General features: G+C 39.1%; 1 protein-coding gene across 1 annotated transcript in view; it reads left to right on the forward strand.

Moving 5' to 3' along the window:
- Positions 1 to 18,202, forward strand: part of USP37 (ubiquitin specific peptidase 37) — a 36,366-nt gene that overhangs the window by 1,896 nt on the left and 16,268 nt on the right. The window contains exons 3-17 of the mRNA XM_017825398.1: positions 2,243 to 2,414; positions 3,522 to 3,622; positions 4,882 to 5,063; positions 5,419 to 5,493; positions 6,039 to 6,136; positions 7,632 to 7,716; positions 8,600 to 8,761; positions 9,240 to 9,371; positions 11,340 to 11,463; positions 11,731 to 11,936; positions 13,023 to 13,140; positions 14,333 to 14,412; positions 15,711 to 15,875; positions 16,722 to 16,787; positions 17,969 to 18,119. Coding sequence (XP_017680887.1) covers positions 2,243 to 2,414; positions 3,522 to 3,622; positions 4,882 to 5,063; positions 5,419 to 5,493; positions 6,039 to 6,136; positions 7,632 to 7,716; positions 8,600 to 8,761; positions 9,240 to 9,371; positions 11,340 to 11,463; positions 11,731 to 11,936; positions 13,023 to 13,140; positions 14,333 to 14,412; positions 15,711 to 15,875; positions 16,722 to 16,787; positions 17,969 to 18,119 — 1,917 coding nt within the window. The remainder of the gene's footprint in view (positions 1 to 2,242; positions 2,415 to 3,521; positions 3,623 to 4,881; positions 5,064 to 5,418; positions 5,494 to 6,038; positions 6,137 to 7,631; positions 7,717 to 8,599; positions 8,762 to 9,239; positions 9,372 to 11,339; positions 11,464 to 11,730; positions 11,937 to 13,022; positions 13,141 to 14,332; positions 14,413 to 15,710; positions 15,876 to 16,721; positions 16,788 to 17,968; positions 18,120 to 18,202) is intronic.

The following is an 18,202-nucleotide window of genomic DNA, read 5'->3' on the forward strand; positions in this document are numbered from 1 at the left end:
CTCTGTGTGGACGCTGTGGAGAAAAGTTCACTTTATTTTTGAAAGATTAGGTTTTGCTGCCTTAGTGTGCTGCAAAGCCTCAGCAAAGAATCTGGAGGCCTGTGTTACCTTGAAATCAAGGCGTGAGGAAATCATTAGCTGGGCACAGTCCCCACCTGTGTTGCTGGAGACTTGAAAAGAATCATTTGCCTTCTCCTGAAAAGAATCATCTGCCTGTGTGATGCTGTGGCTGCAAGTTTTATTTAATCCAACAATGGACCATGTTACTCCTGAGGAGGGTGGTCTCTTCTGCCACTCATGCATTCCCTGGGTGCTTGTTCTTACATACTCCTTTCTGTCTGGATGAGTGATGCGGTGTGACAGTGACTGGAAGAGTGGTTCCAGGGGGAAGATGAGCCTACAGAACAGACAACCATGGCCTAGAGGGGCAAGTTTTCTCACATCTGCTGTCTCTGGCACTTGTCAGATCTCTTTGTGAGCTCGGTGGAGGGTTTTCATGTGAATTTGGGGAAAGGACTGGGTGCAGGATCTAGTGGAGGGGGTGATAGGGCACCGTACAGCCAAGACTGCAGCAAAGGAAGAGAAGGAAATGATGCATCATTAGACCAATTGTTTTTGTTTTGATGGTGGTTATTGTTCATCAGGACCTGCTTACTGGTCCTGTTCATCCATCAGCCACATGGCCACTGGCACAAGAGCACTGTTGGGAGCCAGCAGCAGGCAGGGAGAGCTGCCTGCCCCCTGTGCAGGCAGGCTTGTGTAGTTTGTGTGAGCTGGCCCCAGGCTGTCAACGTGCACTTCAGGTGTGACAAATTCCTGATAATCTTGCTTTAGAAGTAGCATTCCCTATTTTTTGACAAGTTGCTCTGGGAGAACTGTGGGTGATTTCCCTGCCTTTTTTCTTAGTTTTCTGTAATGGAACATTTGGATGGAGCCAGGGTTATATTTCTTTCTGCAGTGACTGGTGTGTCATCAACTTTCTTATGTCAGATGATATGTTTTAATGCCGTTTCAGAGCTTTGACTAAATTGTCCGAGATGCTAGATCTGTATTAAGAGAAATACTTTGTTTACCCCCCTCCCAAGACTTTGTGACACTGACTGAGTCATAACAGGTGCACGGAGAGTAGGGGTGGAGTCCTCTCATGCCAGCATTTTGAGTTGAAATGGATTGTTTTGCACTGAGATGGTGAAGTAACTGTAATACCTTTGCACTGGGCTCAATATTTTAAGAGAGGGTGAAAAACTTGGAGCCCGTTATTCAATTGTTAGGTCTTTGAAGACATTTTTTAGCTTGTATTTAAAAAAAACTTAAATCAAACAAACCCCCAACACCCCACCCCAAAAAAACCGACCCAAAATACAAGGATTGAGCACAAAGTGTAACGTTCCCAGCAAAACCAACCCTTAGTTTCTGATTCAGATGGCTTACCAGCCTCTCTTACAAGCTCCTGTTGTGTCTAGGTTGGTTTTCCAAGAAGCCAGAGATCTTAATGGAAAAAAAAGAAATCGTGCTGGTGGACAATGGGACGTCTTGTACTATCTTGCTCTTTTTGAGTTATCCTCAACCTGTGTAAATAGTAGAGCTTTTACCCAACAGCCAGTTCTTAGAGGTGACTTAGCATGAAGTAACAATTAAGTACGGTTATAATAAAGTAGCAGTGGCATCATTAGGGAGAATGAATTGTTACTAAAATTATTCTTGTGCTCATCCATAATCCTGAAAGTTTTGACACCACTTAACTGTTATAATGTTGCATACAGACTAAGCATGTTTCTTACAGACTTACTACCTCAGCAAATTTTTAAACCATGTCAAATCTGTCTTCTCTGAGAGGAAATTGTAAAGCGAGTAGAAGTTTGTATTTAACATTTGAAACTTTCCCCATCTGAAATTATATTTCAAACTTGATGTGGAAGTTTTAGCAAAATGGGACTTTATGAAGTTGTTTTTCCTTTATGTTCGGAAATGCCACACTCAATAGGAAAGCAAGTTTCAGAAAGGTTACCCGGGAGCATAGGGACTGTTGAGTGATAGTGATACTGTCTTTTCAGTTCTGTCGGATGCCAAGGTCACAGATTGCATTAATTCTGTGAGGTTTAATGTTTGCTTGAAGTGGAGCAAGATGTATTTTGGTGCAAGTGTCTCTTACCCTCCCTATTTTAAGTATTTTGTTTGAATTTTTAAGTATTTTGGCCTTTTAAAATTGGATTTATCTTTATGGTCACTTTCTTGTTTTCAGCTAAGCCATAACATTAAAACTGTGACCTTACGACCAAATGGCAGAAAACTGTGCTGCCTGATGCTAACACTAAAGGATACCAGCTTCCTGACTATTGATAAGGTGCCACTAAAAGATGCAAATGAAATGCGGATGTATTTGGATGCAGTCCATCAGGACAGGGTTCATACCGGTAAGTGCAATTGTTGTAAATCATGTTGTAGCAGTTTGGAGTGGAGCAGTGTTGTGTTGTTGTTTTGGTTTTTTTTTATCATCATGGTTTAATCATATCCAACAACAACTAAGCCCCAAATGGCTGCTCATTCCCTCTTCCCAGTTGGGTTGGGAAGACAATGAGAAGAGTGAAAATGAGGAAACTTGTGGGTTGAGACAAAGATGGTTTAGTAGGTAAAGCAAAAGCTGTGCACGCAGGCAAAGCAAAACAAGGCATTCATTCACCACTGCCCACGGGCAGGCAGGTGTTCAGCCATCTCCAAGACAGCAGGGCTCCATCATATGCAACAGTGACTTGGGAAGACAAACACCATCACTGTGCCTCCCTTCCTCCTTCCCTAGCTTCATATACTGAGCATGACACTGCACGGTGCGGGACATCCCTGTGGTCATTTGGGGTCAGCTGTCCTTGCTGTGTCCCCTCCCAGCTTTTTTTGCACCCCTAGCTGCCTCATGGGTGGGGTAATGTGAGGAGCAGAAAAGGCCTTGACTCTGTGTGAGCACTGCTCAGCAATAACTAAAACATCTCTATGTTATCAACACTGTTTCCAGCACAAATCCAAAACACAGCCCCATAGTAGCTACTGTGAAGAAAATTACTCCAGCTGAAACCAGCACACACCTTTTTTGCATTTTCTCCTTGTGTTACTGGCTTTTTTTGCATTTGTGTCAATGCTTCAGAAAGAAGCATCTGGCCTTGAACCCCATTTTTTGTTTTGTACCTTTCTTGTGCTGAATGATAAGCAGAGATTAACATAAAGGATTTGTTTATGTTGTAAGTATGATGGTATTTGAAAAATGCTTGTCTGTTTATCAGACATGCACAGTCTCTTTGCTTTTCATTTTACCTCTTATTTCATTTTGTTCTTTTTAAGGATAGGAACTTTACTGCCAAGTGACTAAATGACCAATATCCATAAACATGCACTCAGAATATTGTAGTCTGTTGGCAAGAAATCTAGCATGTCCTTTCCAAAATCAACTCCAGCTAAACAGCATTTTACAAATAGGAATGCCAATCACTTAAATGACAATCAAATCAAATATTGTGTACTTTTCCTGTCAGCTGGGAAACCCTCTCAAGGATCTGGCAGCTTTGGAGGTGTGCTGGGCAGCAGAACCACACAGAAGGAAGCTAACAGGCAATTCTCCTATATAGAGAACCAGGTTTGTTTAATTGTTCGAATTTTTCCTCTCTAATTTTATTTTATTCCTCTCTCCATCTCATTCTCTTATTGTATGCTGTAATAGCACTGTAAATACTTACTTTGCATCCAAAGTCTTTGTAATCTAGAGAGCTTGGAATAAATGTGTACAGGGTGGTTGGCAATGGTGTTTCTTGTTTGTAAGGAACCATATCTTATGTATGAGTAAGAAAGGTCGGTGTCTGGCTGTGGAAGGCAGAATAATATGTCCTTCACATATAAGCTATCAGGCAGAGAAGAAGCAGAAATAGAAGGAAAGTACATGATTAAGGCTTGCTTCTCACATAGTTCTGAATCTCCCATTGTTTTATGTTGAACACCTTACGTATCAGCTAACCATGTGTTAGTCAGAATAGGTCTTAATGAGTTTAGCAGACTTTAGATCAAAAAGCTGCTGACCCAGCTTTGTATCAGAATAAATTTACTTAATTTGTGACATTCTGCTCACATTTTTGTGTAAATTTCACAGACTTTTCCCCAGAAGTGGTTTTCCTTCAAAATATTTTTTTCTTCCTTTTCTACCCAGATCTCTTGATGTATCTACCAACTTTAATTTACTTTGTTATCTCTGTGAATATACTAGTATTACTGCCCTGAAAGAGACTATTTTTGACATTGTTCCAAAACAAATTTTACATGTTGCTTAAAGGCAATCTCACAGTAAAAACTTAAGGCTGTGTATACATTGATGAGATTAGACATGTTTAGTGTTCAAGTCTAAAATTGAACAACATTCCTTAATCAACCAATTATTGGCCCTTTCCATTGCATTAAACATGAGGCTTGCTTGTCCCAAGGCTGTCAGGGCATTGTTTTAATTATGTGGGGTTTAATACTGCTTTTTAATTTTTTTTATTAAAAAAACTTTTATTAAGCAACCCAGGATTGATCTGGGGATAGTTAGGAATCATGCGTTGGGTCATGCCTAGCGTCAAAGATTGTAAAGGAGATTTAAAAACTAAAGTTCAGCTGGCTTAGCATTAGAAAAGGAAAGTGGTTACTGCAGTAGAGTTTCATGCTTACTACTTGCATGATACAAAAACTTTAACTGTGTCTAGTTAGTGTTAAGCTGTCTGAATCTATTAGAGATAGCACGTCTCTTCTTTTGGATGCTACGCTGTAGCAAGCAAAGCAGTGGCGTAAATTATAGCTTGGACTAGAGATGGTCCTGTTTTTCACTCTTGGGTCGTCTCCCTGGCCCCTTCCACTTGGGTTTTGCAGGCTCCTCCCAAAAGAGTGACTGTGGAAAGTAAGGAGGAAAATACGTTTCGCAAGGTGCTGGGCACCCCAGCAAGAGGTTCTGTTAAGAATTCTGCTGGAGCTGGGACACCAAGCAACAGGGTGAACATTTCAGCATCTGCTGCATCGTCGGTCCCTCACAGAACGGGCTTGTTGGAGAATCGGTAGGAGGGTTATCCTCTTTATGATATTGTTAAAATTTAGCTCTTCATAGAGCAGTGGAACTCAGTACACTGAGACATAAGAAGGAAATGTATTTCTTCCTCCAGTTTTGCTGTTACTTTTAACAGGGTGTTAACACGTGCTTTTGTAGCCTCTGACTGGTACTGGCACTAGAGCTTTAAGTACAACTTAAGAGTTGGGCAGGCCAGATTCTTCTCTATATGTTGTAAAAGTGGAGATTGCAGAAGATGGGTGCAAAATGTGTGGAGAGCATTGAGGAGTTCCATTCACTTGGAAGAGAGTAATTTACTAAACTTTCCGAAAGAACGACCGCTTTACAAATTTTTCTGTCATCAGTGAGAAGAGGAAAAGAACACAGCCTCCTGGTTCAGAAATGAGTGAAGATTATCCCAAAGAGAATGATTCTTCAACGTAAGTAACAGTTGTTTCTGATTTTTAAACTCCTTGTTCATTTATAAGGATACATTTTTCTGAAAAGAATGCCCTCAGCCACATGGTACAGGCCAGTCAACTTGTGAACACATTGGGTGCTTGATTTGAGGGATGTGTTCAGGGTTAATAAGGGAAATACAAACTACTGTAGCAGTTGATTTGCAGGAACTGGAACATGCAAATTTTGTGTCATCTTTCTTTAGTCAGTTATGTCAGGATTGTCTTGTGTGCTATATGTGTATAGCAGTAGATACCTTCTTTATTGAACTTGCTTTGACCCTTTTCAAAACAAAATTGATAAAGGGAAATTGCACTTTGGAGAGTAAGCTCCATGTGTTTTAAATGTGAGTAAGAGGGCTTGTTTAAATAAATTGGTTAAACTTACCTGTGAGTGAAGTTCTACTGTTCCAAAGTCAAGTATCAAAGATGATAGGAGAGAAATGCTTTAAAACAAGTTGTAAATATCAAGCAGGAGTATCCCATGTCTTCCATAACTGCACTGCCTTCCACTCTTCTATCTGTAGAAATAATAAAGCCTTGAGTGATCCAGCATGGAAGTACTTGAACAGTAGCAGAGAGAAACAGTTGAATCTGAAGCAGGCTGAGGAAAACAGGACATCAGGTAAAAAAATAAAGCCTAATAATACCTAGCTTTGACCACTACGATTTTGATATTGGTTTAGCAAGTTGCTGCAGAAGTGGTTTTACCTAACCCCTTTTCCCTATGCCACTAACTTTTCTGCTTCCTTCAGAGCCGTACACGTGATGCAAACAACTCACCTTCACTTTGAAAGCCTGTCCTGCTCTAGTGTGGCTGTGACCTTTGTTCTTGGGTGCTGATGCCAGCCCAAACAAGCAGCTTCAAACTCCACTCCAAGCTGCCCTTCCCCTTGAAAGGGAATTTCTGTAAACACCTAAGGATTTCCTTTTTGCTTTCTTTCATGTTTATTTTTAAACATTCCCTTTGCTGTTAATGCCTGTGTGAACTGTAGGCCGTTTTTTTCTGTTTTTATGGTTTACTGTTTATTTTTGCTTCCTTATATCTTCCCCAGAAGTTACAGGGGGAGTTTTGAGGCCAGGACTTTAGTCCTGTTTGTACCAAAGTTCTTTTGGATACTGTTGTGTGAGAAGGCTTTATAGACAATACAGAAATACTGACAGTATGCAGATAAGCTAGTAAGCAGCATCGTTCTTCAGTTTTATGAATAAATACTTAGCTTCTTTCTTCATAAAGACAAATGCATTCAAGATCTTGTTTTTATGGAGAATGCTGGTGGATGCATTCTTTTTTTAGTGGAGCTGTGATGGCACAAATGAGTTGCTGGAGCAGCCAGTAAGGTGAATGTTTACCTCTGAACAAAAATCTGGTTTGCCCTTCAAGAGTCCAGAGTCTGTGAGTCTAGAATATACCTGCAAGTTTCAGTAACAGTATTGTAAACTTCCTTCATATATCTGCACTTCTGAAAGTTGCGTGGCTCAAACCACTTCAAGCTGGGAGAGAAGCAAATGGTTGTTCATTATCCAAACTAAATTACACTGTGATTCATCGTAATAGGTGACTTTTTGACTCTTGAGAGCATTTTTTTTATGTGGCACCATCTGAGGCATTAGAGTCTCAGGATCTGGCACAATGATATCGTAACGATGAAATACTCATATTTTGCCCCAAGTATATAGTAATTTACTATGGAATTAGGAGCGGGAAGAGAAGCTGTTTTCACTTCTGCATATTTATCTGAGTATTTATGTTGAATTTCGAGAGCACTGTCTTGGAAATTAGTACTGACTTTTCTGTTACATGTATCTTGTCTATTTGAACAAGAGTCAGATAGTTATTAATTTTCAGGTAAAGACCATTCAAAGACTTGATAATATTTCATGTTGCACTTGGGCTTTGATGGAGATTATGGTATTAAATTCAATTAAAACTCCAGCATGTTTTTACTCACATGTGATTAATATTCACATTAGTACTTGTAAGTATGGGTGTTAGTAGTCTCCCAACCAATTCTGGAAAACAATATTTGAGGATTTTTAAACCTTTTGACTAAATACTTGTTGTATAAGTAGCTGTGTAACCTGGAACAAAATGTCCTACCTCTCTTTCTGTTTTAAAGGTATTTTACCACTGCAGTCGTCATCCTTTTACAGTAGTCGGTCCTCTTCAAAAGAGTACTCCACTGGTAGTTCCACCCTGGACAGGTAGGACTGATTCACTAGCAAATGGCAGTTGTTTCCCAGGAATTAGGCTCTTCAGTTTCCTGTGTGTTGATCACATGGTGCTTATATGCATATTCTTTCCTTCAGGAGTATGATCTAGATATTCTATGTGGCTGCAATTGCACTGGTTGCATCTACAAACTCTAGTTACTGCTTGCAATAGACTTTATAAAATCACCCAAGTCTGTTATAGTCATTGTGAATGACTCTAGATGGTTCAAATTATATATTAACTCTGGAACTTAGTCTGAATCCTTGTTTTCATTTTTCCTAAGTAGATAAATGGCATTCAATTCTATATTTTAATAACAGTATTTTAGTAGTACTGAATCCTGCTGAGCTTGGGATTCTTCCGTGTTAGGTGCTGTGCAATCAAACTCTTGGTCTCTGCCCTAGATAGATGAGATACAAGATCAAGGAAGAAAGGAGGCATTGTCCATGCTTTGAATGTAAGGAACTTAGGTCCAGAGCTATTAGGTTACAAGAACAAGAGGCTGATAATGAAGACTCTGGCCCAGATGTGAATTTTTAGCATATCTTGGGAGTGGTGATCTCATGCTATATAATCATTCTTCCTCTCGTCATACAGTGTAGAGAATTGTTAAATATCTAAAAGACAAAAGACTTGGTTACACTGTGTGCACATCTATGGATGTAAGGAAGTTTAACCAAGCTAAATATTTAAGTGCTCTGGAAAGAAATTATCTCTCTCAAACCTCTGTTTCATTATCATACATGCCAGTTATTTTGTGTGGCTTTACCAGTCCTTGTCTTCTAAAGTGATGCAATTCCAGTGTCATGAACTATAGTTCTTCAAGGCAGAGCATTAGAAATCATACACTTGTTATCTTTTTTATGTTTTTAGGTCTACTGTATCCAGCCAGACCTCTTCAGCCAAAAGAAGCCTGGCATTTTCTTCTCAGCCTGCCCCTCTTTCTGTTAAAAAAATGAGATCTAATCAAGATTACACAGGCTGGAACAAACCCCGAGTGCCCCTTTCCACCCATCCTCAACAACCATTGCAAGGGTAAGTTTAATTTTCTTTATCTAGCATGCACACTTTGATCACCAGAATGTGCACATTCTTGTTACAATTATTTAATTAAAAACATAATCCTGAAATTTATGAACACTGAGACGGGGAACACTTTTTCTAGTTTGGAGAATAGGTATCCTTAAAATCACTTCTTGAGAATTTTAGAGATATGATAATTTCAGGTAATTTATGTTCCTTTAATGATGATTCATTTCTTTATATATATATATGCATTTTTTAAAAGTTCAGTTGTACAAACTCATGGGTGCTTTCTTGGTAAATGCTGCCTCCCGTGTGTTTTCAGTTTAGTCTGGAGGGCTGGAGAACAGCTTCAGTAAGAAGCTCTGTGAGAATCAGCTGTGGTGAATGTCCTACATGTTAGTAGTGCTGTGTTTAACTCTGGCAAGTTTGCACATTGATCATTAGACACAACATGTTCAATTTTTTTTGTTTGTTTGTTTTTTTTCAGATTTTCAAACCTGGGAAACACCTGCTATATGAATGCCATTCTACAGTCCTTGTTTTCAATTCAGTCTTTTGCTAATGATTTGCTCAAACAGGGTATTCCCTGGAAAAAAATTCCACTCAATGCACTTATCAGGTAAAATTCACTTCCTGGTAAGGCTGTTTTCTCCTTCATTACTGAGAAACTGGTTTTGTAATGCTGAGGCACCTTTATAGAGGGTCATTCGCATGTATAGATAATAAGAGGATTCCTAGAGCTCTCTATATTTTGGAGCTTTACTTATTAAATAGGAAGTAGGCTCTTAAAACTTGTAATAGTGAGTTACATGCCTTCTTTACTGTATTTCTAGTGGCAGAGTAAAATGCTTCAGAAGAAAATGCAAGAAATTGCAAAATAAATTAGTTGCAAAAAAACTTTTTTAAAAAACTTTGCCAGCTAGGGTTTAAGCTGTTCACTAACTTCACCTGGTATGTGAGGGTTTATGCCTTTTTGGAAAATATCCTTTGTTTTGTAGCTGCGGGAAGTGCTCAAGTTTTGCATACTTAATCTTTCTCTAAATTCAGATGAGATCTTAATTCAGTCAAACCTCATGTCAAGAAACTCCAGAGGCTTCTGTAGTATATCCAACTCTCTTTTCTCTTTGAAATTTTGAATTGCTGTGCCATTCAGTTTCCATAAGGCAAGCTGCTGTTTGCTCCATGTACCACTCTCTCTGCCGTTTGGGATTTTTATTGTATTTGCACTTGTGTACCTTGTTTCTTTTCTGTCACTAAGATGCAGGATTAACGGAACCGTTTCTCTTTCATAGTTTTTTATATCTTTTGGGTTAATTTCTATTTTTGCTGTGTCCTCTTGAAGTCTCTCTATACTACTTGGGATCAGAGGTTGTTCCACATGCCTCTTGAAATGTTCTTTCCCTAGTTTTTGTAGAAAGATCTCTGAAGGTTGTGCCCCATATACCTACTGGTAAACTGTGTGGGTGCTGCTTGTGCTTTCATTCCTCTGATGGAGAGCAGTGTGTGATCCTGTGCTGGAGTACAAGTCAGAGTTGATGCTAAAAGCATCTACTTTGGCTTCTCTTGGTTTGGGTGTATCATCTAACCTGATGGCTGGTTTTCTGGTTGAACAGTGACTGCCTATCAACTGCACTGTGGTTTCCTAACATGCTTCACTGAGCAGCTGTAGAGGGTTAGGACAGCACACTCTGTTCCTGGAGCTCAGCAGAGTAGCAGAAACTTGTTGAGCTGCAGTGAACTAACCAGATTCTTTGGGTAACTGAGTATTAGTTGTTGGTTTGGGGTGCAAGGGGATTGTACAGGTTTTCTCTGTCTGCAAAAAAAACTCTGTTTTTTTTTTTTTTTATCCTGAAATGTGACATCTTCCTATCACCTTCCCACATATGTAGTATGACCAAAACTTGTGCTTGGAATATATTCAGTGTATATCTCCTGTGCAATTGTAAAGCAGTTGTAAAATATAACTAAATCACAGTTAGCTGAGAGGCACAGGTAAAGTCAATTTCTACAGGTTTTTAACGAAGCTGCCAGAAACGCTGTCCACAGATTGAACCAAGGAACTCCTCATGGCTCTTTTTGTTATAGCTTTTTTTCTACTCTGTTGTAATGTTTTTATTGCCAAAAGAAGTAAGGCTTGAAACTGAGTGGAAGTTTAAAAATAAAACATAAATAGAAACCATCTGACCATGCAAGTTGAATTTAATGATTTTGTGCTACTTATTTTGCTGCCATGTGATTTCATATCTTCCATCAGTGCAAATGTTTTCAAAAAGCATTGGGGGGGTTGTTTCTCATTGTAAAAGATAGAGCAGAAATAAGTTTTTAGAACCTCATAAGGCTTTTCTCTTTACGTTTAAAGACTGTGGATATTTTTTTTGTTCATTTGGGTCCTGTTTGATGATGGCCTCAAATGAGATCTCAAAGTACTTGAAATGGAAAAGGTTAATTATATATGAGATATTTTCATACAGAACACCTGAAACACTTATCACAGGAGAAAAGCTTTTAGAAGCTCTTAAGAGGAGATATTTTGTTTGTCTGAAGTCCTGGAAAACCAATCAATGTTTCATTGCCTTGACTTCTGCAGACGTTTTGCCCATCTGCTTGCTAAAAAGGATGTCTGCAGCCCTGAGGTTAAGAAAGAGCTGCTCAAGAAGGTGAAAAGTGCCATTTCAGCTACTGCAGAGAGATTTTCTGGGTACATGCAGAATGTAAGTACCACATTGCCTGGAAACAATTACGTGTGATTTGTTCAGTGTTTGGCCTGCATTGAATGTCTGTCAAGCTTCAACTCTGTTTGACAGTGACGTGGGCTTTTGATTGAATGGCAGCGATTGCTGCTGTTTGTTAGAGCAGAACCGCCTTAGTATTGATGAATGCAGTGAAGTAAACATAGTTTCCCCAGTCTGTGTGTGTTTGAGAAAAGATACTGAATGAAATTACACAATATCACTTTGTTGCATTTACCCTGTTTCTAGGATGCACATGAGTTCTTGAGCCAGTGTCTGGATCAGCTGAAGGAGGACATGGAAAAGTTAAACAAAACTTGGAAGAGTGAGCCAGTCCCTAATGAGGATAACTCACCAGGACGAGCTTCTGATGACCTCTCAGCCACCAAAGTTTATACGTGTCCGGTTATCAGTAACTTGGAGTTTGAGGTTCAGCACTCTATCATCTGCAAAATGTAAGTGTGCTCGACAGCTTTTGTCACACTTACCTTAAAAGACTAGGAAGCGTTCCCATGTGACGTGACTTCATCTGCAGGTTAAAGCCAGAATTAAGAACTATGTTTTATCCGAAGCTAGATATTTAGAAAAATATCCTGTGATCTAGAAATGCTGGAAAGCTGACACCGTACTATCTGCTACTACAGGCCTTCTTTAAACAGTCTTGTACCACCTAGTTCTTCATTAAATATCCAGTGGAAAGCCTTTGTGCTTTGCTCGTTGTGTACCACTTGTATGAGAACAGGGAGAAAAGGGGGGTTCAGCCAAGTAATGTTTCCTCTTAAAAAAAAAAAAAAAAAGGAAAAAAAGGGAAGCCATGTTTTTAATTTGTTCTTTCTAAGGCCTTCCAGGGAACGGCATTTTCTTCTGTATTTCTATGTTATTGCGGAAAAAGATGTAAACCAGTATGTGTGGGCGTTCGTTGCATATGACTTGTGCAGTAAATTTCCATACGGTATGCTTCATTCCAGAGTTTTTATGAACACAGGTATTTGGGAATATTAGTTTGTGTATACTTCATTAGTTCCATAAAACAATTAAAAGTAAAGTGCATCTAGGTAACACTTGTGGAAGATAAATGACTGTATGGTCTTTTTTATTTTTGCCTTAAAAAAGCACAAGAAGAAAGAAGGGGTTTGTTGGTTTTGGTTTTTTAGATGGGCTTTATTATTTTGCTTCTAGGAACAGTTTGAAAGCATTTCTAGGCTTGCCCTTCTGCTGGGCTGGTCTCACCTTTCTCTTAACGATGGTGAACGAAGAAGAGATGTTCGGCTACAAAGCAGTCACTTTGAGTGTACCTGATCAGTTGCCTCTCCAAAGCAATCTGAGGGGTATTGTTCTTATCTTTACACAAATGTTTCAACTTCTAAAGCATCAAAAAGAAATTTCAAGATCCAACTTTGTCATAAGCATTAAACAGTTCCATTTTGATGAGTAAAATTAAGATGATCAAGAGGCATATATTTACTGGGAAGTTACTTGAGCCTAAAACATGTAAGTTGTCCTTAAGTTTTCAGACTTGCATAAGCATGTTTCTTTTTTAGGTGTGGTGAAACGGTCACTAAACGAGAACAGTTTAATGATCTCTCCATTGACCTTCCTCGAAGAAAGAAATTGCTTCCTTCCCGATCGATCCAGGATTCTCTTGACCTCTTTTTTCGGGTATGTAGTTTGAGGAGGAGTTTTTTTATTCATTGTGGAGTTATGTGTAGGTTATGTCCCATATGTAAATTTTGGTTGTACAACTGAACTTTGCACTTTCTTGAGGTTTGTTCATTAATAGCATACAGGAGTTTTTATTGTAAAATGCTGTGCAGAAATTAACTGATCCTTACAATACTGATGTGAAATAGGTAAACTTCTCCATTTTGTGGTGAAAGGGTTGATGTATAAACAAATATAAAGGCTGTCAGATTGAGATAATCACTCAGGAATTGCTACTTCCTCTCCTGGGCTAGGATACTTCAACAGCTTGGGTACTGGCCTTAATGAGCGTGGAGGAAAAAGATCGTGCAGATACAATAATTAAAAAAAGAAGTAGCTGTAATATTTGGATGCTTGTTTTTTAAGTAGAGCTTCAAGGTGATGTTCCTGAAAGCTAAAAATGAGCCTTATGTCTGTGAATTAGTGTTGTATTTTGTAATATCTCAAGACAAACTTGTGTTTTTTCTCCATATGTAGATAGTGTTTTCAACAGATAGAATAATTGACCAGGTAATTCTTCTAAAAGTTGATGGAGATCTGACGATTTAAAAAAATTCTTAAAACTGTAGTGATGTCATTTGGCCTCATGTAAGGCAAAGAGCTGTAGAAATGTTTGGTGGCCAAGTCATGTAATTTCAGGAAAGTGATGCTTCCCCTTTTGATGTCTGTTCAAAACGCTACTCTCATGCAACACATCATTGATGAGTTTAGCTGAGGATAGCTTTTGAGGAACAAAGCAAAAGTTTTGAACAAGAGGGAGAAAATTTCCTGGCACCATTCTCCACCAGAGGTTATTAGGGGAAAAAACCCACCAAATTCTGTGTAAGGGAGAGAAAACTGTAAACCTCACAAGGTTGACCACTCCCTTTGGAAGCTAATTTGTCTTAACAAGTGGCTTATTCACTGGTCTACAATAGACTTACAGGAAAAATTCCACCTGTATTAGTGGATATATTGTCAAATTTTAGACCCTGCTGCCTGTCCTCTTACTAGATACCCTCTTATTAGGTCACGTTGAAGGTGATTATAATTTTAAGTATTAGTGCTGTTTTGAAGAGTTTGTATGACAGCCAAAAGCGATGTGCTTTCGGCCCAGATCTGTTTAATATGTGTTTTGTTCCAGTAATGATTTCTCTGCTCCCTTCAACAGGCTGAGGAGATTGAGTATTCCTGTGAGAAGTGCAATGGAAAGTCTGCTGTTGTCACACACAAGTTCAACAGGCTTCCCAGGTAAATGTTTACACCCATTCCTCTCCTTGCTGGAAGGATATGTTACAAAAGTGCTAACAGAGGTCCCTCAAAGAGTAAAGCTCATGGGAAATGCATGTGCAGTGGTCAACCTGTGGGAAAAACTACTGTCTGCAGGTGCACCTTCATCCTGTTCTTCAGTTTTCCTCTAAAGAATCTCTCTTGGGAACCTTCTGCAATACTTTTTTCTTCCTCCCTGTCCATACATAAGGAGAACTGAGTTTTCCCTTTCCCCCTTTCTTGGGGTTTCTGGGACATGAACGAAGTAGAAACAGTAAATATATTCTGGAATTTTAATATTTTGTGCTCAGCTGACCTGATGGGCAGGACTTGAGTTGGAGGCATTAGTGCCAGACAGTATGTAGAGGGTTTAGCTTTGATCAGTTAATGTTTCCTGTGCTTTTCTCTCCCAGAAAGCATGGCATTTCAAGGTTTAGTGGGATGCTCAGTAGTTTTTCACCTCTAGGTTGGGTTTAGTTCATGATTTAGGGTGGAAGTGCTTGGAGATAGGGGTGTGAACCTCGTGGCATGTAAAGTTAAAAGAGTCTTGGATTATTTTATCAGACCTATGTCCTTGTCCCAGGTATACTGAAAGCAGTAACTTGGTATTTATCTCGTGTTTTGCTTATGTGGGGTATTTATTCAAGCACTGCTAAACCCTTGTGAAAGTTTTTGAATGTTAGTACAACACAAGTGATAATATATCTGCATGATTTAAGTAGACAGTACAAAGTGCAGCATAAGGAAGAAGATTCAGTGTAAAGAAGCCTTTTCAGATTCCTTATACTGTTGTGATCAAAAGTTCTTTCAAAGAGAAAGTGTCATGACAGATAAACCAAGTACACGTCATGCACTGGGCACAGTTCCTCCTCAGTTTTGGGCAGCTGTGTGATCTCTCCATCACAGACTTGAATTTCTGGGAATGATTTACTAGCATTCTTGCCAATAATGATAAAATTTCAGTTGTTTCCTACCTCTCACTGTGTAGTAGAAATGCGTTTGGTAAGAGCTGCTTGTTTCTCCTTGAGCCGGGTGATGCACATCAAAGCAGGAAGCCTCTTGAGTTGTCAGAGTCCATGGTCTGCAACTTGCACAAAGTTGAGTGATGGACAGGAACAGAATTACCTGTGTCTTGCCAGATAAGAGGTGGATAGTGTTTGCCTACCACCCCAAAGTAATAATCTGGTTTAGTCAGGTGAATGCATTTGGTGAACAGAGTTACTTGGATTTTAAATAGGTTTTCTCTTTTTTCTTGAAATTAACATTTGTCCTTCTCTCAGGGTCCTGATTCTTCATCTGAAACGATACAGCTTCAATGTAGCATTGTCTCTCAATCATAAAGTTGGGCAGCAGGTGGTTATTCCAAGATACTTAACCCTGCTTTCCCACTGTACGGAAAGCACCAGGCTGCCACTGACGCTGGGATGGAGCGTCCATTCTGCCATGTAAGTGTACAGCTTTGGTGCATGCCATGTTAAGCACGTATCCCACAAGGCAGGTAGTTGTCAGATCTCCACCAGATGTCTGGGCAAGGAAACATTAAAATTACGCAGTTTCAGGTGTGTGCTGCTAGTTTGTAATGATGCCATCATGAGAACGTGTACAGAAAGGAAACATAAAAGCTGACCACAGCAGAAATACTTGAGAAGAGGTTTGAAATAGCTTTCCAATATTTTGGAGTTTTTTCAGTCATTGCAACCATTGTGATTGATCAGGGAGTGGAAGGGTAACTAGGCTGGAGAGAAGCAGCCCTGGTTTGAGGGGGAAGATTAGAAAATATTTCTGCATTGGCTACCAGGTGTTGGATAGGTGTGTAGTGATACTGATGGACTTTGAGGAGCCGATAAAAGGATTAAATGGAGCAGGAAGTTTATTTAGAAGAATCTAGGTAAGGGAGGAGAAACAAAGACATAGGATATGCCAGAAAACTGGCTAATCCAGACAGCAACAGGAGACTGTGGTTTGGGAGCAGGAACTCAAGTGTTGGTGGGAATAAAAAATAAGGAATGAGTTGTCTTGACATGGGAGCCCAGAGCCTTTAATTTGTGAGCTTGTCCCTAAGGGTACATTGCTAAGAAGTGAATCAAGTTTAAAGGATTATATATGGTTTTGAACAACTGTTGTTTATTTATAGCATGATGAAATTATTACTGTAAATTATGCAATTAGCAAGTACATAATGGTATTCTGCTTGTTTCTTTGGTCATGAATTTGCATGCATAGCAGACAAGTAAACACTTATTTTTTAAAGACTTTAACTGCTGCAATAAGTACTTTGCTTTTTTTAATAGTTCCCGTCCATTGAAAGCCTCCCAAATGGTGAATTCCTGTACTGTAAGCACTTCCACACCTTGTAGGTGAGTTATAGCTCTGAAATGTCCGTGGCCCGGGGTTTCATGGTGTAATTTCTAAGGCATTTTAAACTTTTCTAGTTCTTTTTTTTTAATAGCTCCACCATTTGTATTTGTTTTCTTTTCTTTTTTTCTTTTTGTTTTTTTTTAATATCGTAGTAAATTATTTCAGCTACTGGCTTTTTTCATATCTGAGTTTTATTGGTGTTACACGCTAGCTGAGATTAACATCAGTGGTACAATTTGCCTAGTTGACCTGATCACTTTAGCCCTTCCTTTGAGAATCTTTGGGGACTTGTAGGTAAGCAAAGATGATTTTTTCAGGCAGAAGGCTGAGCATCAGAATGACGGCTGGATGTAGTTTGTATAGATAATTTGTCAGTGTGAGTTATCTTAAACTAGCTTATGCTTGTATTTGTAAGCCACATATATAAGAAGGAAAATGGTTTTAAATTCTGCAGTCTACCTTTTCTCTCTGTTCTGTGTCTATGGAGCCAAAATGTGTGTGTTGGGAACAGGTGGTTAGTTTCTTAAGTTTATTTGCAAAGATGAGAGGGCATAGGGTTTTATAGGCAGTTTTGAAAGGCCAGTTTCTAATACAGTGAAAATGTGATATCACACTGGATGGTTTTGGATTGTGGAGTACTTAAAGACCAGACTTACTAATCAAGCAGAAATCGTGACTTCCCCAGACTCTCCTGTTTTCTGTTTTGAAGAATAAGAATTTATCTTAATGAAAAAGCAAACAGGAAAACTCAAAAACTTGTGCAGATTTGCACTTTTTATATCATGGTAGTGATGTGGGAAGTCCTCTGTCCAAGTTAGTAAACTTGAGAAGTCCAATGGTTTATGCCAGATTCTAGGTGTTACTGTGATCTTGACTCAAATGAGTACTGTCTGGGATTGCGAGGTAATAAAATGCAGAATCTTTGGCCTTAAAAGCAAGAGCCACACACTTGGTAACTTTTAATGTTCTAAGCTGCTATTGCAGGCTTAAAGTAGATCTGTGGGTTAACCCAGCAAAATGAAAACCCTGCCTGCTATGTTAATACATTGTCACTATCAATTGTTGCAGTTTGTTCCATAAATTGTACAGTGTGAAAGTACTACTTTAGTGGTTACTTTGAAACACATTTGTACGATGCTACAATGCTGTGGAGTTTTACAGCCGTGTTTTTAATTTACAGAAAATACACTTTCAAGTCAAAGAGCTCTGCAACATTCTATGTAGATTCTGACAGCGATGATGAGCCATTGAAACGCTCTGTTGCCCATAGCCAAAGGTTGTGCAACATACAGAGTAGAGATCAGCAACAGCTGCAAGAAGAGCCGGAAAAGGTAAGGGAAAAAGCCCACAAACTTTCATGTACTAGATCCTGTATGTACTCATGTCTGGTCTATGTTTTTTAGCATAAACTGTG

The sequence above is a fragment of the Lepidothrix coronata genome, unplaced genomic scaffold, assembly GCF_001604755.1.
Source record: "Lepidothrix coronata isolate B3197 unplaced genomic scaffold, Lepidothrix_coronata-1.0 Scaffold118, whole genome shotgun sequence".
Taxonomy (NCBI): domain Eukaryota; kingdom Metazoa; phylum Chordata; class Aves; order Passeriformes; family Pipridae; genus Lepidothrix; species Lepidothrix coronata.